General features: G+C 42.5%; 1 protein-coding gene across 2 annotated transcripts in view; it reads right to left on the reverse strand.

Annotated features, from left to right (window-relative positions):
• Positions 1-22,565, reverse strand: part of PARP1 (poly(ADP-ribose) polymerase 1) — a 34,237-nt gene that overhangs the window by 1,630 nt on the left and 10,042 nt on the right. For both annotated transcript variants that reach the window (XM_051783384.1, XM_051783385.1), the window contains exons 5-22: positions 20,537-20,633; positions 19,003-19,119; positions 17,306-17,482; positions 16,731-16,872; positions 14,931-15,071; positions 13,948-14,190; positions 12,742-12,810; positions 11,865-11,997; positions 10,472-10,667; positions 9,046-9,174; positions 5,745-5,828; positions 4,810-4,932; positions 4,216-4,344; positions 3,386-3,484; positions 2,688-2,840; positions 2,285-2,412; positions 1,841-1,902; positions 636-750 (exon numbers count right to left, since the gene is read on the reverse strand). In XM_051783384.1, coding sequence (XP_051639344.1) covers positions 636-750; positions 1,841-1,902; positions 2,285-2,412; positions 2,688-2,840; positions 3,386-3,484; positions 4,216-4,344; positions 4,810-4,932; positions 5,745-5,828; positions 9,046-9,174; positions 10,472-10,667; positions 11,865-11,997; positions 12,742-12,810; positions 13,948-14,190; positions 14,931-15,071; positions 16,731-16,872; positions 17,306-17,482; positions 19,003-19,119; positions 20,537-20,633 — 2,337 coding nt within the window. The remainder of the gene's footprint in view (positions 1-635; positions 751-1,840; positions 1,903-2,284; positions 2,413-2,687; positions 2,841-3,385; positions 3,485-4,215; positions 4,345-4,809; positions 4,933-5,744; positions 5,829-9,045; positions 9,175-10,471; positions 10,668-11,864; positions 11,998-12,741; positions 12,811-13,947; positions 14,191-14,930; positions 15,072-16,730; positions 16,873-17,305; positions 17,483-19,002; positions 19,120-20,536; positions 20,634-22,565) is intronic.

The raw sequence follows: 22,565 nt of genomic DNA on the forward strand, positions 1-22,565 counted from the left end.
AAGAAAGAAGACAGTTTCTACAACCCTGAGGTTGCATTAATGGTTTTCCTGCTTTACTGGCAGTGAAGAGACTGACTCAGGACCTCAGACACCACTTATACATATTCTTATTACCTCTTGTGAACGTTAAGCACACATTTGGAATGAATACCCACTCAAAACCTGCAAAGGGTCTGTGGAACACATGCGATGTGATGACAAACTCCCTAAAGCACAGAGCTGGCTCCCCCTACCCTCCTGGCCATGCTGGCCAGCCACAGCACCAGGAGGAAGAAAACAGACTGGATCGATGTGAAACCATAGGCTGCATTCCCTTCTCCTGGTCCTGGCACATCTCTGGGCAAGACACTACTTGGCAGTGTTGCCTGGCCACTCCAACGCCTTCAGGTATTGAGTCCTGTTGGAGCAACAGCTATTGCTACATGTATAGTTTTCTATTTTTACAGAATGACAACTCAAATGCAACAACCGTAAAATCACCTCCCTTTCAGAAGGGATTGTCTGCAAATGCTCTCCAAAGCAAATGTGAAAGAAAGCAAACACAGTGCCAAAACTCCTGGCCTGCCTCAGCAAGGTCCTGCTAAACTCAGCAACACTCAGACACTGTGTGCGGCCAACATAACAGCAAAGGATACTCATTATACAGGAGACAGGTATCATTAATTCCCGTTGAGATCCCATTCCCTAGGGGAACCTCTACACCACCAAGGGTGGTAGTGGCTGTGGGATCAGGTGCAGTTTTGCCCAAGCCTAGAAAGGGAAAAAAAACATCAGTTACAAATCTAGAAGGCAAATACAGACTTTGCACATAAAATGACTTAGCCAGCCAAATACTACTTCACATGTACTTTCAAATCAAGTGTAGAAGTACCTTAAAAAGAACACAAGGAATACAGTCTGTTCATTCAATTTAGCATCACCATACTTATAGCAGTTGTGCTCTGCTACATTAGAAGTGACAATTTTAGACTTTCGACTTAATTGTCTAATCTGTATGATCAAAGCTAAAACAAAGATTTATAGCTCTCATATCCCAGCTCCATTAATGAAAACATGCACATTGCAGCGTTTTTAGACAAGTATAACAAACCAATTCTTATTCTCTTTAAATTTTTCAATACAAATCTGATTTGACATCATAATAACGTGTGTAGCATGTATTGAAAAAGATGCTAAATCACATTTTATTCTATTTTAGGCAACTGATGTTTTAAGCCTCTCAAAATGAATAGTTTAAGAAAAGCCACTCATTACTGAATGTTACTGTTCTTCAGTCTCCCATCTCGGTACAGAAGGCAGTCATGATTACCATTTCTTTCCCTTGAATTAAAGAGCTAAGTCTTTTCTCTCATCTTCTTTTTCAGTGCAATATACTTTTTGCAGATAGAAGTGTAATGAGAACAGCTGTTCCATCTGAACTTTTATTCTTAGCTTTTCCCTTCTCTCCAAGCTTCTAAGGCATTTTGAAAGCTAAACAATTATTCTTGTGATCTATCAAACCTCGCATCTTTCTTCTAAAATACACAGCATTGTTACAATGAAAGCGAGTAAGAAGTTTGAGAATGCACCCTATATTTTTTTTCCTGGGTAATATCAAATAAAAGTTTCCTCCTAAACTTCAGGCACCTTCAATCTTAACACTCCAAGTGTACTAGCTTCCATCTTGAAACAACACATACATATATACTGATGCAACTATAGGGGAACATTATGCAACTTCTTAAAGAAGTCCAGCTCTGAAATGACTACAGTGCCCTTCACTAAGCAGAGCACCACAACCCAAGTTTGCCACCAATTACAGATTACCAGTGACAACTGCTAATGCTCTGCTAATGCTTACCTTTCACACTGTGTTTTCCCTTGGGCAATTTTGTGATGTGAGAAGCGTTCTTTAGCTCATACCTGGACAGCACAAAGAACACACGATAGCATTTTACATTCATCTTAAACTATACTGGTGAAAAAAAAATCATAAATTTTTCAGGCTTCAGTTTATGGTGAGTTAATATAAAGTTAATCTAGTCTTCTGGAACTCAACAGCCTTCCTTGTCTCGGTTACTAATTTTGATGATGTTGGCATTTTGTACAAGATTCTAGCTAGAACAGCAACAATGATTTCCCCCCCCCATCAAATAGCTCTCATTTTAAGAAAAAACAAATCTTGTTCCTAAAGAAATACCATGTGCTCTGTCCTCACACTGAAGAGAAGGCTTGCAATTTTAGCATCACCTTCTACAAGGATATATTAAGCACACTTGGCAAATACTCTTCATAAGTTACTTACATATTCCCAAGGGCAACTTCTCCCAGTAGCACTAAACCTATGGGATCAGCTTGAGATGTGTGACAGTAGTTGGCACTCTTGGATACCATGTCTGCAAAATAGATGCCCTTCCCAAACATGTAGCCAGTCTGCAAGCAGAAAATAAATAAATAAATAAATAAATCTGGGACAATAACACAAAGGCAGCATTGAATCCACCTGGCTGGACTCCCAGGAGAGCAAAGCTGCAACTCCAGCTCTTGTGGACACCAGTCAGCAACTCACTTGGGACACACATTGGTGTGTGAACGTTGACAGATAACACAAGGCCCACCCCACACAGAAATTCTCTGATTTAGGCTGTCTGACTGTGGTCATCCCCGGGCACAGGGATGTAGGCAGCCAGAGAAGCTGTTTCACATACCACAGGAGCTTCAGGCGGAGCTATCCGGAGACCCTGCGAGAGGATCCCGGCGAAGTTGGTGGTGCGGGAGCCGTGCCACAGCAGCTGGCGATTGTGAAGCTGCTTAAATGGCTTGTAACGCTGACTCTCCCCTTCACGCTCAATCCTGAAGATCTTCCGTTCACAAAGGGATAGGAGAAAAAGAACAACAAAGCAAGCCAATCGTTACCTTCATGCAACTAATGGGGGGGGGGGAGAAATCATCCCATCTGAAATACACATTAATCTGCTATGAAAATTGATCTGGATGGTTTTAAGTATTTGTAATTTGCTGTGTCATGCTAGCAAAAAAGAGGTAGCGTCGATCACATGGTTCTTATTGATTACTTCTCCACCTTTTCTTCTGCATTTTCATGAGGCCCTATTTTCCTGAAAAATCGTTCAATGAACTACGGCTCAATTTCAGATGATTGCTCCTCCACCTCCCCTTTGAGTCCAATTAAATTAAAATAAAAACACAAACACAAAGACACCTCTTTAAGCTTAGATTCATCTCTGCCTACACTTCTGCTGTTCTATTAAATAGGAACTTTTCTACCAAACCATCCCTTCAACAAAAGAAACTGGGCAAGCTACTCAAAAGTAAAAGGAAACTGCGAACAAGTCAACTAAGGAGAGTCCATCTTCACAAAGTTAAACCCCAGTATAGCCCAGCTTACATCCACGACTTTGAGGTCATATGCATTGTGCGTAGCAGCATGAGTATTCTTCACATATTGTTTAATAATCTTGGCTTCTTCTGAGTCTTTGTCAACAACCTGCAGAGAGGCAAACGAGAATATTCTTTAGCATCCAAACTAAAAGGCTTCTTATAACACAACGACACCTGCCCTATGCTTGCAGCTGCTCAGTTTAAGCCTCCTTTACCATTCAGGTGGAAATATATTCCCAGCTAGAGAAATTTCCATATACAGGTATATAGATAGCACTCAGTCACAGAATGTCTGAGACAGGAAGGTACTGCTTGAAATTGAGATGATTTTTAACTCCACTACTCAGAGCAGGGTAAGCTGGAGGAGGTAGCCAAGGGCTGAGTCCAGTCAAGCTTTGAACACCTCCAAGAATGGAGCCTCCACAGCCTCTCTGGGCAACTTTTTCCAGCGTTTGATCACTGTCAGAGCAAACAAAGAAAAAACCCAAAACCTAACACCATCAACAACAAAATCTTTTTCTTTTGTTTACATATGAATTACGAATTGTATTTCAATTTGTGCCCATTGCCTCTTGTCACTGGGAGCCACTGAGAAAAGTCTGACTCTACCTTCTTTCCTCCCTTCCTGCATCAGGTATTCATAAGCATTGATAAAATATCCCTTCAGCCTTCTTTCCTCCATGTCAAAAAGGCCCAGCTCTCTCAGCATGTCCTAATACAACCCATGTCCCAGTCCCCTAACCATCTCAGTAGCAATACATCTGTCCAGTTACAGTTTAGTTGATTTGTTGTACTCCAAAATATTCACAGTCACTCGTTTCCTTTTATTTCCTTTACCTTAATATCAGTTCGAAGTTTTTCATAGTTGATGTCAATTGGGTCTTTATCTCCATCTTCATTTCCACCTCTGAGAAGGCTGTAAGCAACCTCAATGTCAAGCAAGTTGTCTAACATCTGCACTTTAGCCTGAAGAATTCAAATAGGTTTTGTTATGTTAGTTGGGCCTTTGACATGTTCAGAATAAGTCTGGAACACCCCAAATTATAGAAGTATATGACAGTCACTGACCACATCTAACAACACTGTCTTTTAAATATATATACTTAAATATACTAAAATATACCCAAACCTGTATACATAACATCTCTATCTTCTAATATATCATACATATAATTATTTACACAGACACATGCACAGAAACAAAATTATATTCTTAAAAAAAACAAGTTTAACCTCATGCTTTCATGAGGTTAAAGTAAGTTAAACTTGTTTTTCTTCAGAACATCCTTCTGTTTGTGAGGTTTGAACGTTTACTTTAACCTCGTGCTTTTATGAGGTTACAGTAAGTGTTACAACCTCACATATTCTCTGTGTAAGATGTCTGATATCAGACCTATTGCCTGCAAAAAACATACTGTTTCCAGTCAATACCTGAATGTATTCCAAGTTATTTAGGAGAGGTGGTTTCTTCATCCCGAAGTCATGAGGAATCAGAGTATAGAAGCGGTTGGAGAGGTCCAAGATCTGGGATTCTGAACCACTGTCAGAAACTGCCTAGACAAGACAACAAGCACCAAAGAAAATTACTGAGTAAGACTAAGTCTCCATAGCAATAAACACACAAAAGATACTATAGGACTAACACAGAAGCAGCAATACAAATAGTGCTTATGCTGAAAGACTCACAGGACTAAAAAGTGCAATTCTACTTAATTGTCGTGCATGTAGTAAGTCACAGTATTTGCACAGAGATACACAGAATTTCTCATGTGAGAAAAATCTAATGGGGATTATGGTTCTGGAGGGCAAAATAAAGTCTTCTGGATATGGAAAGGGTGCATATCCTTGTCAAGGCTCTGGTCTGTTCTCACAACTGAAGTTCTGTTCCTGTACCTATGCTTTGCCAGGGAGCCTATGACAAAAAAATGGGTTATATGCTGGTACACTTTTGCAAGTTGTTCAGGCAATACTATGTAGTGACTCTGGAATGGTTCAGATCACAATGTGTAAATACAATAACGTTATCAAATCAGACCCTTTCCTGTGTCAACTTAACCTTTATGCTCATCCTCTAATAGAATTCTCTGGGGTAGGAACACTAGCTCACTATTAGAACAAGACACTGGCTTCATTTGCTCAACTGCCATTCATGTCAGCCTAAAGTTTGTGCTACCAAAGGGTGAAAGACAGAAGTACTGCCCAAACTGGTACAACAGTGAAGAGACTACCCATGGAAGCCACATCCTCTTCTCCAGAAAGAGTGAAAGAAAGCACAGACTTTTATATGCACAAGTCAACATTCACCCCACTCCAAGCCCAGAACAAATTCTGAATTCCCCTTTTTTTCTAACATCTTCCATGCTCACCTGCTGAACCTCATTCAGGATGGAGTACGCACTCTGGATCTGTCGTTTGCTCAGCTTTCCCAATGGCATCTTCTGCAGGTCAATCTGATGAAAATATAAGTGATTAAAACCAAACCTCACTACATTTAAACCACTGCAGCATTCCCTCTCTGGTTTCTAGGGAAACTAATCCCTCCATGTGAGTAGGACTGACCCCTTAAGAATGGAGACATTGGACTGAGGACTCTGTGGACTGAGGAATTATGTCAGAAGGACACACCATTGAGAAGACATCCTACAACCAAAGGAATACTTAGCAATAGGAAGCTAAGCACACATGCTAGGGCAATGCCAAATTAGGGTACTAAGTGTCTGGTATGAAGTTTAATATTAACCTGGTGTCAGATGCATTCCTCAATCACTTCAGTAACCACACACTTCAGCCTGGCAAAGAAGCAAACTGAATGAAGGAATTCTTGTTCATAAGAAATCTGTGACTCTAGGTACAACCCAGACAACCTCTTCCAACTTTACAATTATCAAGGGTCAAATGCAAAGAGGTTATAAGGTGCTTCATATTAATTAATGAAAAACGAACCAAAAAACTCCAACACAGTTAAAAATGATGTCTTGGTTGCCTGCATTTATCCACTGATTCAACTCAGATGTTGGTTTTCTTTGTGTATTGACGGATTTTGGGAGAGTTTCGGAAATCCTTCACTGTTAAGAACCATCTGAATGCAAAAACATTCAACAAAAATCAAGCCCAATGGAATCTTTTAGAAAGATCATACATACACCTTCTGGACTCTTGACAATACTCAAGATACACTCTGCAAGTCAAACTAGCTTTTACTTAACTCGATGGGTTTAAGATTTAGCTCATGGACAGAAGATACTACGAAATCATGACTGTCACGTACCATCTGGCTAAGTTCCACATTATTTATTCCCCATGGAGCTAGGATACCCAGTTGTATGCACATCTTCTCTGCAAGCTGAACTCGTAAGACTCTTCCAAGCTACAGAGATTGGTGTGAAAGAAGTGATTTTGCATGGAGATTCCCAGCCTGTACTGGGTTTAGGAGAATTTTACCTTTAGCGACAGCTAAGCACACATAAAGCCAGATACCAAGAAAAGCCAAGATGGGCTGCAGGAGGGAAGACAGGCTTCAAAACCAATCATGTTTTGGGGATGTGAGAGGCACAAAGCTAAGATTAATAATCTAACAAAAACAACCTGCAATAGATTTTTAGCTCCCAAACTCTTGGGGCCAATACTCTCTTGCTGAGTACCATCTGTACCAACTTGTATTATCTAATTATCAGTTGAAAAATCATGCAGAACATGTAGAAGTAAAATGGGCTATTTAACTGGGATGTGCAGAATAGCTGCAGAAACCTATATCGACCATAAGTTAAATAAATGTATAAAATAACATATATAAGCACTAAAACACTAACACCTATAAAACATCCCCCAATCATGTGATTTAGGAGTACAATTCCAACAGAGACCACAAACTGCCAAAGGGCTGGAGTTTGTGCCTCCTGCAACTCATGGGAGGTAGTCATAGCCCTGCAGAGCTAAGCTCTGATATAAAGCTCACCTGCATCCAAAGCTTCATTGTTCGATGTGTCAAAAGAATACAGCAGCCAAGGCAAGGGGCTTGGTCTAAAACAACAGCAGCACTGCAATTACCACCAGATGTACTGAGGTTAACAAGAAGAATTAGCTCCACATCACAGATGTGTGCACCAAGACTGCCATGAGAGGCAAGGAAGATGTTTTGCCTTCCACTCAGGCAAAGGAAGACACAGCATTAGAGTAGACTCAGTCCTCTAACAAGCCCTTTCATGTAAGGCAATGACACAGATAATTGTAATAAACTCCTGTATGCTTGGTCAGGTAAAATTCTTGAAGGCTAAATTAGAAGCAGGAACATAAATGCATCAGATAAACCCACTGTCATGTAACAAACTAAGAATTTGCTGCAGTTTTGGCAGAGCGAGAGCGCCTGGATGGAATGAAATACTCAAGATCAGGCTGATTAAAGGAACCAAGCAGCCATTTCTGGACGATGCACAGAAACCTCTCACTAGAAAAAATATTATTTCCTCTAATGGAACACAGCTGTTCGGCAGCATCAGTACAGGAAGATAAATCTAATAGGAAGACAGGCCCATCTGGAGTCCCAGTTCTACTATAGATCTGCAGATGGTGTGAATTAAGATCGTTTCAACAGAGTTCTACAAAACCAAATGACATGAGATGATGATCAGTTCAGAGTCTTTAGCCAGTTACACTTACAGAGAATTATTAATATTATTAATATTAAACAAGATTTGGATGTAAAGCACCTCTGAAGATACAGGAGAACACAATTAACTGAAGGTGCTACAAAATGTTGTGCAAAGCTTTCTGTAGAAAACAGTGCAAAGCTTTTCTGAAAGGCAGATACACAAAATACCGCTACAGAGAAAAAAAACAGCAACTGCTTAAATAAGAAGTCTTAGGGCAGGATAACTAAGCTGGCTGATTATTTAGAATCAATTCAGTCTGAATGGTTGCATTAAAACAAACAGCAGGATCTCTGAACACCAGTAAAACTGTGCAAGGAGAGACAGATGAAGAGAGAACAACTCTCTGAGAGCTTGTTAGAAAGATGGATCAAGAAGTATGGACGAAAGAATGATGGATGAAAATAGAGTATTATTAGAACAAATGAGAAATACAACAAAAACAATCTCAAGTTTTGCCCTGTTCAGAAGAGGATGTGGACTTTGTCAAGGCACTTAATAAGTTTGTATTAACTGGCAGCATTTCTCAAGTCTGAGCTGCATCTCAATTGCTACCTAAACCAGCAGTAGTTCTGCACCCCCCGAGCCCCAAATGTGGTTCACCACTTAGCAAAAAAAGACGTGTCTCCAGCCTCACATCACCAGCAAATTGCTAATCTGTGTTACTATTTTAAGAGCATTCAGCAAACAGTGGTCACTATGCATGTGTCACTGGAAAAAAAACACAAACAAACAAAAAGACAGAATGATTACTGATCCCAGGACCGGCAGATGACTTTCTCACAGGTTTGCTAAATTGAAGACACTGATAGGCAAAGAATGTATCTGTGTTTTAAGAACTGCATGTATCATAACTAAGTCACTACTTCCAGTGCTTGGCAAATTCCAGTGGGACTCTCGCCTTTATTTTAAGGCTGATCTAAAACTTACAGTGACTTTTGGGAAGTATGATGCACCCCAGATTGCAAAGAACTTGCAAATTCTGTCTGTGCAAGTATGATGGTTAGAAGGGAAAAGTCACCTCAAATTCCACCATCGCTTTCTTCATGCTCTCCACATCAAAGATCATCTTAATAAGATCTTGGATTGGCTTAGCAAGTTTTGATTTTGTCCCAGCACCTACTGTCAGTTTCCTGACAGCTTCTTCATCCTAGGAGGTAAAAATAGTATCAGAATTAGCAAAATCACAAAGGATAAAAGTAACAGGCTGGCTGCCATGGCAACAACTCAAAACCAATTTAGTGTATGCATCCTATGACTAGCCTGAAGTTCATGGGGAGCGTGGGACATTGCTCTGACATTTTGGAACAAAGTGGGCTTAAAAAACCACCTATTCAGTAATTTGGCAGATGTTATTTCAAGAGCTAGCACAGTAAAAAGTAAGCAGAAAAGTAGAACTAGGGGAATAGAAACTCTCTTTGCATCTCTGCTTCACCTCAAGCAACAGTATTAATTACTTTTTCTGCAAGCCTTCTGCTGCACAGAGACTTTGATATGAAAAATAACTGTTTACTTTACTGCTTTTATGACAAAATAGATGTAATAACTAGTTTCACCAAGTTTTTGTAATAAAAATTGTCACAGATGTGTACAAGAATCATCAATTACCCAAAATACCATCTCGATGCCTTCTTGGAGAGAGCATTGTACAAATGAAGCATCTGCCAGGTGCTTTGAGTAACACTGTACATTGCAGTGAAACAGACACTTTGCCACTGAAATATTCAAATTTCCAGAATTCAAGCACCGAAAGATGACATCCATTAATTTGACTACACAAAAACTCAACAGCTTGAAAACATGTTTTCTGGTAACTTTATAGCTTACTAACAGCATTCAACTATTTCACCCCAAAATAGTTTAAGTTACAGGTATGTCTTTAAATAAACACATAAACCCTCACTGGGCAGAAAGTGAGGTTAGAAACCCTCACTCAGCCTCACTGGGCTAAGCTATTGGCTTAGCTGTCTAAATAGCCAAACCTTACTGGCAGCAATAATTTCTCTTTCTCAGACTGCTCAAAATGTGCACTAAGCAGAATGCTGCATAGGAGTTGCTTCTGCATTTAGGAGGATTTTGGAGGCAGAAGACGGATGAGAAGTATCTATTTTAAATAAAAGAAAATCTGGTTTTCAGACAATATGTATGTGAACCGACTGCTGAATTAGGTTCAAATTAACACCCTTGAAACTACAGAGTAAACAAGAAGGAGCACTAAAGGGACTTCAGACTTGATAACAGAAAACTCCATAGTTTCCCAACAGTCTGTTTTAATGGATGGCATTCCTTCATCTACAGTTCTCTCCTGCAGCACAGAGATGCAATAGCTGCACTTCATTCCTCTGGTTTGTTAAGTGTAAGTGATCCAACAGTGAGCACAGAGCAGAACAGCTGTAGCAAGGCAGCTAAGCAATGCTCCACCTGGTACTTGGACATTTCACAGTTACCTGCCCATAATCTATCTCCAGGGGGTAGAATTTTTTTGGATATTTAGTGAAGTTCTTTGAATGCCAAGAATTGCCAGTTTTCTCTTCATACAAATTCAGGAAGTGTTCAACAGCATCTTCTTTTGACGGCATCTGCTCCAGCTTGTTACTCCCAATTACAGTGCCCACACGGCCCCAAGATCTGAACACCCAGTATCTATAGAAATGAAATGTGAGAAGAGAACAGACATAAGACACTCCAGTGCTGGATCTCAGTCCAAATGAGACTGACCCTGCAACACCCACACAAACGATGCAATCAGCCCGTTGCATACAATTAATTTTATGGAAGACACTGTCTATCAGTAATTGTTGGAAATCAACAGAGGAGTCACCACAGAGTGTATGTCCAAGAACTGGCAAGAAAAATGCCCAGTGTTAACACACCAGAACTACAGCCCTGAGAATAAATGGGTGCACAGCAGGAAAAGAGAGCCTAACACCTCTTCAGTCTTAATGGTTTGTAAATAAAAATCTTTAGGCTACTGAGATCATATATTTGAAAAACTAAGACAATGCACCTTTAAGCCTCAAGCCCCAGAGTTCAGTATTTTAGAGAAACCAGAAGCAAATCAAGTATTTATTTGTACTATCTCCACCACCCTGGGTGAGCTCCCATGGTATTTATGGGGATACAATCAGTCAACCTTTCCAGTGCGTCAGGTACAAAATGCAGGCACAGAGATCCCTCCATGTACTGAACCACAGATCTGATACAACCTCACACACAAGCTTATTATGAACATGGTGAAGTGCAATAAATCTGGAGTTGAACCATGGTTGCTGATGACAGACATCAGCTACCCCGGATTTCTGTGCCACTTTGTTTGGCAGGGGCAGTTTCATATTAAAGCACTCTCACAATTTCTTTATCTCATCAGCAATGCAACCACTGGACAGCTCCACCATGCACCCAATGGGACTGAAAAGCTAAACACGTGATCAGCCCTGACTATTTCAGTGCATTTTGTTAAGCCTCAGGGCTTAATTCAGGACTACACTGTGGTAGAACAGCCAGAATCTCGTTTTGTTTCCCCAAGTTACAACTCTGCAATTAGAAGACAAGATTAAGTTGGAGAATATGGAGAAACCACCCACCCCCCCTTAGGTTTTGTCAACATCACAAAGAAATGTCTCCATGCAGAGCAGAGATTTCTCCATGGGTGGCTTGTTGTTTGGCAGGTTTGGAGGAGTTCTTTTAGTTTTGTTTTTTTTTGTTTGGGTTGCGGTGGGGTTTTTTAAAAGTATCTCCTCAAAGACATTTAACTCACAAGTGGCTTTCGGAGATGTCAAAAATCCAGTATGTGTTAGGGAAAATGTGAACGAAAGTATTTCAAGGGAAAACTAAACTCACCTGTTCTCTCTGTCATCCTCTAGCAGCTGCAATTTGTAATAGGAATTGGTTCCTTTCACAATATCTACTAGTCCCAGGGTTGCACTGAAAATTTTTCCACCTTTTTCAAAGACATGAGCAGAATCCTCCAAACCTGCAGAGAAGAAACAAATTAGAACACAGAGGAGGTTACTGTTTTAGCTCTCCTTCCTGCATTCGTGCTCACCCAAATGTTTCATGTAGTGTGATTTAACAAAAATACTGCAAGAACAGTGACCATATGCTCATTCAAAACTACCTGAAGCACGTTTTCCTTCTAATGAATTGTGAGCACGCATCTTTAGATAACTGGAGTGAACATCAATCCTAACAAGAGGGGAAAAAATTGTAACCTTTGACAGAGGATGATCTAAAATCTCTTATCTAACACTGCATGACTGGCTGAAGGAATTCTCAAGAGGTGCAGCTCTGCAGGTGTCACATTAGCAAATGGACTGGAAAGCAAAGCTTGGCCTTGGATGCAGTAGGAATTCTCAGAACAACATCCATGCACCATAGGTTTGGAGAGTGGCATCAGCTGCTCCCCAAAAATTCAGGGGGCAGATGTTCATGCCAGACCTGTGGCCTCTGCCGACTGGGCTTTTATTCACCACACTGAGAGATGCTCCTGAAGCTGAACAAGGTACATGCTTTCGTTTAAAAGGTCCTTCTGAAAGCTCCACTAAAAAAATCCTACAATATCCAGCTTCAGATGTCAGTCAACATCCTTCCTTTGATAACAACGAAAAAGGTTTAAAAATTCGTGTTCCTTTTATGGAACCCCTATCCTTTCACCAAAACAACACTTTGCAAACAATCACGCATCCTGAAGACTGTGGGTAGTGCAGTTATCACTCACCAGAATCAGGATCTACTGCTGCTCCACCCTTCACTGTTAGCTTCATTTTCTTTTCAGACTTGCTAGGTCCTGCAGTGAAAGACAGTTAATTTCTTTCCTAAGTGAGCAACAGTCTGACTTGAATCAACACTTAAATTTCTCAATTTGCATAATTATCACCCTAAAGTGAATCAGATTACCAATATATGAACACAATGACTTCAATGGCTTTTTTTTACCTAGCTTTAGCAGTCAAATTACAGCCTCCATCCCACCAAGTAAATGAAAAATAAGATTTCCCAGATTCTCTCTCTCTCCTTCTGGCTCCAAGGGGTGGACCATACCATTTTTTCACCTGCACAGCAGATAAGCACAACCAAGCCTAACAGAGTTCAAGAAGTGTTTGGACAATACTCTAGGGCATATGGTGTGATTCTTGGGGATTGTCCCGTGCAGGGTCAGGAGCTGGACTCAATGATCCTTGTGGGTCCCTTCCAACTTGGCATATTCTGTAACCAAAAATCCCAAAATGGGATTTAAAAAACTCACAGGGCATGGGGGGTGTTCAGATTCCCTGGAGATGCTACTGCTGTGAGACAGTCTGGCAATCACACACCCAACTGTAGGACAGAAACCTCTGCTTTGGAGGATACGGAGAACAGGTTCCAAAGACAAGGGAGCAGACCTGATGTTTTTGTTCATGATCCAAAGTTAATAATGCAAGCTCTCTCTGGCATTGGTGAGCAATGCCACTAGTGGTGGATATTTTTCCTCCTCTGTTAAAACAACATTATGTTCTTAATCAAGTAGCAGAGACCCAGTGCTCTGGATTCCAGTATTTTCTCACTTGCTCACACCCCTCGGGGGTCATGGTAGTTTCCGTCATCTTGATGCCCCAGGACCTCCCTGGAGCTGCAATATTGACCAAAACTGGCAAAGAAGCTGATTTCTTATGAGGAAGAGACTAGACTGATGTCAGGGAAACCTGGGCACATACAGCACAGATCTCTGAAGCAAGGCTGATCTAGGGAAAACAAAAGCCAGCTCAGGAGATAGCTTCATATTTACTTAAAGCCAGTTTTGCCCTAAGGTCTCATTATTTAAATTTATTACGAGAAAAAGGGCAGAGAACTCAAGAAAAGGGCAAGGACAGACCACACCCAGGTTTGCTTTGTGCATGCACAGAATTGAACAGGTCTATGGATAAACAACCGCTTTGTTCATCACCTTGTTCTTCTTTGACCTTGCCAGCACTCTTCATACTTGGGGGCTTGCTGCTCTTTCCATCCACAGCCATTTCCTCATGCTCCATTTTCACCTCTGCACCCCAAGGGGAAAGTGCATGGAGAGACACAAGCTCCTGGAAATCCTTGCTGGAGGATTTCACATCCTGAAGAAACGCCTCTGAGACCACACGGACTTTGGCCTCCTTCACTTCTTCCATCTTCTTGCTCATTTTCTCTACATCCTCTGCAGAGGCAAGGGTAGGAAAAGGGAGAAAAAAAAAACAACAGTGAGGATTTAGAACTCAGCCTCTCCCTTTAGCCACGATTCAGGGCTCTGTAACACTTTGTGGAAACACAGTTCCACTACATTTTGGATTCAACATGTTCTTTGAGGAGGAAAATCGCCTTCGGCTCAAATCTGCAGCTTGGACTAGAGCAGGAACACTCCTGCTTTACCAGACTGGTCCAGCTCTCACCTTCCCAGAGCTGGGCTGGGGCTGTACAGTTCCTTGGGGACCTCCTGGCAGGTAGGAGAAGATCTATCTCAGCAGACAGTTTGCACCCCAACTCCAACAGGGAGCAAGAGCAGACCCTAACTTGCCAGTAGAGAAAACAACTGCCCTCAGGCACCCACAGTCAGCTCTGTAGCTTCTCCAAGGCAAGCACAGACACAGCCCCCAGCACCTCTCATCCCAACAAGGGTGGCTTGCATGGCACCACAGTCTGCACACAGATCCCAGCTCCAGCTGCCAGACCCAACAGAGCCTTAAGGCACAACCCACAGGGTTAACCCGCTAAGCAAGGGAAGTCAAACAGCACACAGCTGTCTTTAGTTTTCCAAGCACACTAAGGCCATGTGTGCACACAAAACACTCCCCCTAATCCAAACACTGATCCCCAGACGGTTCTGAGGACACATGCCCTCTCTGTAATCTGCTCAGCTCTGTTACCAGTGCTACCAGTAACCGAGGCAGGGCTGCTCACTCTGTGTGCTGATGCACAGGGTGGCCTTGTTAGCTGTTGTGGTCATCTTTCCTCCCAGGTCCTCCACAATGCTCTTCACCTCCTCCTTGTTCTTTGACAGCTTTCCAACAACCAAGATCTTCATGTTGGTCAGTGGTTTGTCTAAGGGGTTTGGAAATAACACAACATGGTAGCAACAGGCATAGAGTTCCCCACACAACAAGCACAAAGGGACAGCATCCCCCCCACTCCATACAATCAGCCCAGCTGGCAAGGGGACAAGGGGCCAAGCAGGTCCCAGCTGTGCTAAGCAAGTGGGAGGAAGTTCCCCTTCACATAGGAAAAGCAACAAAGCCCAGCAGCTGCCAACAAAGAGAAGGGACGGAACACAGGGAAATGGATATGTAGCCATATTAGTTGCCCTTTTTTTGTTTTGTTAAATGAAAAAAAATCACTCTGCTTCAGTACTGTGCTACTAGAGACTGTGCTCTGCTTCCCTCTTTTTTGATGCCTGAACAGGATGGGAGAAACTCACTGTCACACAAAAGCTCCTGCCTCTTCAAAAGGAAATCTGTTTTTGAGGGGCTGCAGAGAGGATTATCTCTCAAGCAACAGTGTTCCTACATTACAGTATATTTGAGTCTTGATCTTATAGACAGTACAAGGCTGTACCATGCAAACCCCATAACAAGTCAGGAGTAGACTGGTAACCATCTGAGGCACCATCACATCGTGTTAACACTCTGCAGGTGGGTCCATTCAGGACACAGCAAGTATCTAAGAGCATATTTGCACTGCTGAAGACAAATGCTATCAACTCTGATTGACCAACCGAGGGTTGTGTTTCCTCTGCTCCTCTCAACTAGATTTGTTTGGTTGCCAGCAAACAAAGCAACCTGGCTTTAAAATCTGGTCAAACTTTTTGAGTTTACTGTCAGGGGGCACTGGGGCTGGAATCAATTTGCTAATCAGAATCAAGACCTGGGTTATTTTGTCTTCATTGCTAAAATAACATGATCTGGCTGAAGTTATCCGTGCAGAATTACTTTCACCCTTTTCACCAAGTAACAATAATGCCTTGCTCCCAAAACTATGGTCAGAGCTAGAAAGGCTGAATAAGAAAGAATTCAGCATGGATCTTAATGGACAGGCTATATCACCAAAGCATACAACTCTTCCAACAGCCTACAGGGAGTTTCTGGAGCCCAACCTTTTGCCAGCTTGTGGGCTGGAGACAGCACAACTATTTTGCATAAGGGGAGTCAGTGATTGGTAAAGCCAAATCTCAGTGGATGATTTAAAAACAAACAAACAAATAACCCAAAAAACAACCAAACCAAACCAAAAACCACACCAAAAAAAAAAAAAAAAAAAGAAATCACAGAAACCCCTCTTGCCCTTAAAATCTGAAATGACGTGGAATATTTGGCATTATGCATGTCCCTGGATGTTCACCAAGAAACCAAGCGACAAGGCACTTCGCAGCAGGTCTCCATTGGGACACATTTTGCAACATCGGCATTTTAAGTTTCTGATTCATTGCAAACACATCATTTCCTTACCATCAACAAACACCCAAAATGATTTGTGAGTAAACAACCAGGACCCCAAGTCCATGTCCCCAGGCAACCCACTGTACCAGGGCCCACCTGTGCTAGGAAGATGAAGCACATGAAACTGTTTTTCAGCAGGAGAGCTCTGCCTGCTTGAGGACAGGAGGAGAAGGGTGTGCCTGTTCAGGGTGGTACTTTTGTCTGGCTGGGAGTGGCAGCCTGAGCATCATTCCAAACTCCACCAGCCCATGCCCAGCCAGACACTTACCTCTGGGTGCAGACATGGCCTCTGACAAAGGAGCAGATGCAGAGGGAGGAGGCGCAGAGTTCACAGCTGCAGCATCTGGAGGGAACACCCTGTCCTGCTTCTTACATTTAAATTTCTTCAGGTAAGGAATTTCCCGAAATTCCTGTGGGATGGAAGCATAGGCAGAATTTAAAACCAACAAAAACTACTGTTAGATTTGAAGGCTAAATTGAGCATTGGCCAAATGTTGGCATTTACTGCAAGTCTTGGAAAGGATTTCTGAGGCAGGCAAACCCCCACTTTACTGACTGTGAAAACAAAGCTGGAAGAGGGTAAGTGATGAGTTTTAAATCAAACCAGCAACATCTCTTTCAATTTAGTGTTAATGGAAATTATATGATTAATTTATGCATTAGCTGCCTGCTCCTGGAGGGATGTGGCTGTGACAGGACTTCCCTGCTGTCACAGCTGCTCAGCACCACAGCACACTGCTCTCAGGCATCCAACACTCTCTGCTGCTTATTCAATCTCCTCACGAGAGGTAACATCAGTTAAGAAATGTGCTTCAGAACATGAAATATGCAGTAAACACCCACCTTTGGGATTACCCAGTCTTTCCTGTTGGGAGTCTGCGTTTTAGCAACGCACTTGGTCCAGGCAGTGATATCCCCTGAGCAGTAATATGCATCGCTCTTGAACACAAACTGCCCCTTACACTGCTCACAGGGAAGCAGAGCTCCAAATGCCATCCCATCTGCTACTCGGTCCAAAATCTAAAGCGACAGAGAAACAACAAAACAGGTCACGGCAGGAGGAGGCTGGAAGCCCACACACTGCACTGCACATGAAAATAATTGTCGGGCTGTTGGCACGCAGACGTTTCCAGCGCATGTCACGCATAAACTAAACATAAACCACAACTCTTACCCACACTGATTGATATATGATGCCTTAGAGGCATGACACAAAGTTTCTCCAGTCACACCCTATCTGCTCACACTTCTGGCTCACAGTCTCTCCTGTCCAGGAAGAGGGAGGTGATTCTCCCCCTCCACTCCACTCTCCTGAGACCCTATCTGGAGTGCTGCCTCCAGATCTGAGGCTCCCAACATAAGAAGGACATGGACCTGCGGAAATGAGTCCAGAGGAGGGCCACAAAAATGAGAAGAGGGTTGGAGCACCTTTCCTGTAAAGACGGGCTGAAGGAGCTGGGATTGTGCAGCTTGGAGAAGACAAGGCTCCAGGGAGACCTTATAGGACCTTCCAGAACCTAAATGGGGTCTACAAGAGAGCTAGTCAGACACTTTTTACAAGGGCCTGTAGTGGTAGGACAAGGGGGAACAGCTTTAAACTGAAAGAGGGTAGGTTTAGATTGGATATTAGGAAGAAATCCTTTACTCATCAATGGTGGTGAGGCACTAGTTGCCCAGAGAAGTTGTGGATGCTCCATCTGTGGAAGTGCTCAAGGCCAGGCTGGATGGGGCTTTGAGCAATCTGATCTAGGGAGTGACATTCCCTGCCCACAGCAGGGGGTTTGGAACTAAATGATCTTTTCCAACGCAAACCATTCTATAATTCTGTGGTTCAGGAGAACATACCTACCACACAGCACCTGATCAGGCTGCCATGCCAGAACAGCCAAGGAGGAGATGAGCTACTGCCTCTGAGCACATGAGTAGGTAGGTGGGAATGTAGGCTGAGACAAGTCCAGGTTTTCCTGCCTAGAGAGTATTTCATGACCATTTTGAGTCTAGACACTTCCCACATCCCAGCCCACACTCCTTTCAAAGAGTCTTGATAAATACAAATACTTAAAGCAGTATGTGGCTCTGAAAGAGTACAGACTTTCACACCTTACATAGACTGAAACTGACAGTTTTTAGAAAAGAAACCAGGAAAGAAGTTTTACGGTTTTTGCTTCATTTTCCATAACTGAGGAAGGCAATGTGAAGTGCCTTAACTAACCTGCTTTTAAAGAGACAGCAACAACAACAAAAAAAACCCACCACCACAAAAAAAACATGGACCACTTTGAGCATAGAATAAAGGCACATCACTGCAACCAAGGCGCTGAACTCAGCATCACACACCACCACACTGCCCTTCACAAGAAGCCTAACAGCAATATCACCAGGGTCCTGGGACAAAAGGACTGGGCTTTGCACCAAATTTCTTTCTTATGTGTTACAGGAACGTGCTTCAGATTCATGGACCTTGCAGCAATATTGGGTCGGGTCAGCTTCACTGATTCAAAGAGGCAGTGCACATGCAGAGCAACTACAGATCAACTCACGGCATTCTCCCCTGAAGGAACCTCCTGTTTGTTGGCAATCAGCAGCTCTTTCAGGTCATTAGTGGAGCAGACCTTCCTCAGCTCATCCTTGATGCCCCAGATCAGCTCTGTCTGCTCCTGTTGACAAAACCCAGCAGCTTAGAAAGCAATCGACTGCAAGTACCTGAGAACACTCTTAAAACTGCAGTGTGTGGACAAGGTTTTAGCAAGTCCATGCTTGCTAAAACCATCTCACACAGATTGTGAGGTGAAGAGCTTCAAGAACCAGTAGCTTTACCAAAAGGGAGTCACATACTTCAAATTGCAGCGTTCTTACTAAGCAAGCTCTCAACAGCCTTTGCAAATACCACCTAATTAGTTGACACTGATAATAGCAGGGATGTGGCTGCATTTGAGCCTTTTATCAAAATAAAAAAATCAGAAATGCTGATTGTCACTGTTTTTATTTTAAGGTAACTAAACATAAGAGGAATCTCTACCAGCTCAGTCACCACAGCAGTACAGAGGAGCATGTACATCCTTTTGGGATCTTCTACAAAAGTTGAAAGGGTTGAAAGTAGCATTCTAAAATATCTCAGTTTTTGAATGTTATTCACTGGTTACAGTCAGAGGTGCAGTCTACCCTAGAAGAACTGGTTAACTGAGTTAAGTGGTTTCATTTTCAGTGTTAATGATCATGCTCAATGAAATACTGTTAAAAAAGTAAACCCAAAGTTAACCCTAAGAAGTGCTCATCCATGAAGCGGATTCACAAAGTACCTTGATCTGTCCTGAACATCTGCATTGCAGCAGTAAAACCTTCAAAATCTCTCAGCTAGTTTTTTTTTTTAATTAAGGTGCTGCCACACAACAAAAAGAAAACTTTTGTTCAAAGGTGGAGGCACCGTTTCTCTACAGCTCCATTAAGACTTCAATTGCAGCAAAAGCAGCTTGTTAATTTTTTTCTTGGGAACTTTCAATAAATACAAAATTCCTGAAGCTCTACTGGGAATTCTTCCCACGATATTCTAGAAAGTGAAAGGCAGAAAGCTGTGATCTATCACAATTTGCACCCAAGATCTGAACACATCTCCCCAGAGGGTGAAAAATGTATGATTTCTCATTAATGTAGAGTTGCACACTTTATCTCTGTTTAATTTTTACAATGAGCTATTTATTGTTTCCCAAGCTCTTCTGCAACAGTGCTTGGGCTCTGAGCATGAGCCACCACAGCCAGATGATACAGGAAGGACAACAGAAACAGCCTCTCTGAGAGAAAAGGTATTTAACCTCATCTATTTAAATCCAATAAGCACAAGTCCTAGACTAGAAACATCCTTCCTGTCTCGAAAGAAAGGGGCAGGGTGACTTGCCTTCAGCAAAGCCTTAGTGACAGGGCACCACCTGTGCCAGGACACAAGGACCAGCTGTGCTGCAACTGCTCCATCTGGGCACAAGGTACTGCCTTCTCCAGGTGCTACAGCTCTTCAGTTAGTGCCTGACACTGCACTGTTCTAACAAAGAAGTTTTTAGGATCTGATCAGCTAAAACTCACCTTCAGCTGTTTTTCCTGCTTCGACTCTTTCTCTTTTTCTTTTTTCTGTTTCTTTTTTGCAGTCACATTTCCATCTACCTCTTCTCCTTTCCTCTTTCTAATAGAGAAAAAAAAAACAACAAACACATACACATGAAAGGAAGTTATTTAAATGCCTGTCCAGCAGTTACCAGAGCTCAGATTACTGACTGCCGATATCTGCAGAGGCTTGAATATCCTCAGTCTTGGCAGGCAAACCCATTTTTCAAATTCCTCAGTGCTAGATTGTACGCATGTATTTGGCTCCACAACATGAGTTGCCTCAATCAGGTCAGATACATTTAGAGCTTTTCTATAGGGTAATCATATGGTCTGGCAGAAAAGCATGTCAAATACTGCAACATTTCCAGGCATCTTTATACACCTATATTAGTTACCCTAAAGACACAGCTAAGAATCACTGAATAGCTCTCCAAATCTAAGGTAGTGTAGCAAGGTTAGAAGATCAGAGTCTCCTTCAGCCAAATTAACAGCTTGATATTTCAGCTTAGACAGCCCATACTGAAATGAAGGACAGCAAACTAAGTAACTTTAGTAAGCTAACACACTGGGAAACTAGATATTTCCCATCTAGTTTCTCTTCAGACTGGAATACTGGCCTGCCTCTGAAATCAAACAGGTGGAAGTTTCTGCTTGAAAAGTGTTCCCAGGCCGACAGTGGTTTTGTGACGTACTATTGTGAGTTGTGTGTGTGGAAATTTATTGCTATTAGCTGGGGTCCTGGAGCTTCACAGGGACAAGTTACAAAAAACACTGCTTGAGAAAGACTAGAAAGAGGAAGCCAAATGAAAACTGGGGGGGTTTTGGCAGACTTCAGAATGACAAGAGACCTCAAAGGAAGATCTTTTGTGTTTCCAGAGTTGTCATCCCCTTCATCTGCATGGTTTCAAAATACATCAATATTAATAAATCAGTGTGTACTCTCCCCATGAGAATACAAAGGGAAATTTTGCCCCAGTTGAGGCAGGAGGGGCATGCAGCTCGAGGCAGAGAATGAACACAGCTTCAATCTTGAAATTCATTTTGAGAGAGCTGCTATCATATTGAAACATCAGCCAGGTTTCTTTTTAAGAAAGCATCTGTTTTAACTTTACAAGCCGTGGCTGATGGTTAAGCCATAAAGTTGACATTCTTAACTGCTCTCCTACCTACAATTTTAAACAGTTCACTTTCTAGTATTTTGCTACTGTTAAGACTAACTCTGTATGACAGCTTATTTAGCTATAAAGCTGCAGGAGGATGTCAGAAGGTACTCTTCTCCCAGAGACTCACACGTGAGACCTGTACATTCTAATGACCATCCTGGCCCTATAACTGGGCCAAGTGCTCATTTTAGTTGCAGGGTCACCACTAGCCCCATCATTAGCACCTCTCACCAAACCGTGGTTCAGAGCACTCTGCAAGTCTTTGAACGCTGGTTTTGCAGAAGAGCTCATCTTCCAGCTGTGCCCCTGCCAGGTCCCATCAGTGAGCTGGGGCCGTGCACTGCCTCGGGGTGGGAAAACAGCTGCACTGTGCTACCAGCAATTGCTTGAGAAAAACTCCTTATTGTGTTCTAAATCAGGTAAGCAGCAACCAACATGGCAGGAGTGGCTCCAGCACACACAGAGCAGTGCCCAGGCCAAGCAAGTCCTCCCTCCTCCCCAGCTGCAGCCTCTGCCAGGGGTAAGACCAGAGTGTTCACTGAGCCCCACTATGAGGGTAGTGACCTCTCTGAGTTTGAACAGAGTCAGGGGTACACAACACAATCTGGGAAAAACATACCAGCTTGAGTACAACACACTCTGCTATAGTATTAAGCCCCCTGGTTTGGGAAGGTGTAAGTGCTTAGGATGGGTGCCCAACCCTGTGTATCTGCAGTGTCTGCTGATGGTCAGGCTGCCTCCAGCAAGCCAGCACTCACTCTCATAATGTAAGTTGTCTCCTAGTCTCCAAGAGAAGCAAATCCAGCACACTAACCACTGGAAGGTGATCACTCTGCTGAGAGGCC

This window comes from Manacus candei, unplaced genomic scaffold, assembly GCF_025592945.1.
Source record: "Manacus candei isolate 608988 ecotype Guabito, Panama unplaced genomic scaffold, ASM2559294v1 h1tg000017l, whole genome shotgun sequence".
Lineage (NCBI taxonomy): Eukaryota > Metazoa > Chordata > Aves > Passeriformes > Pipridae > Manacus > Manacus candei.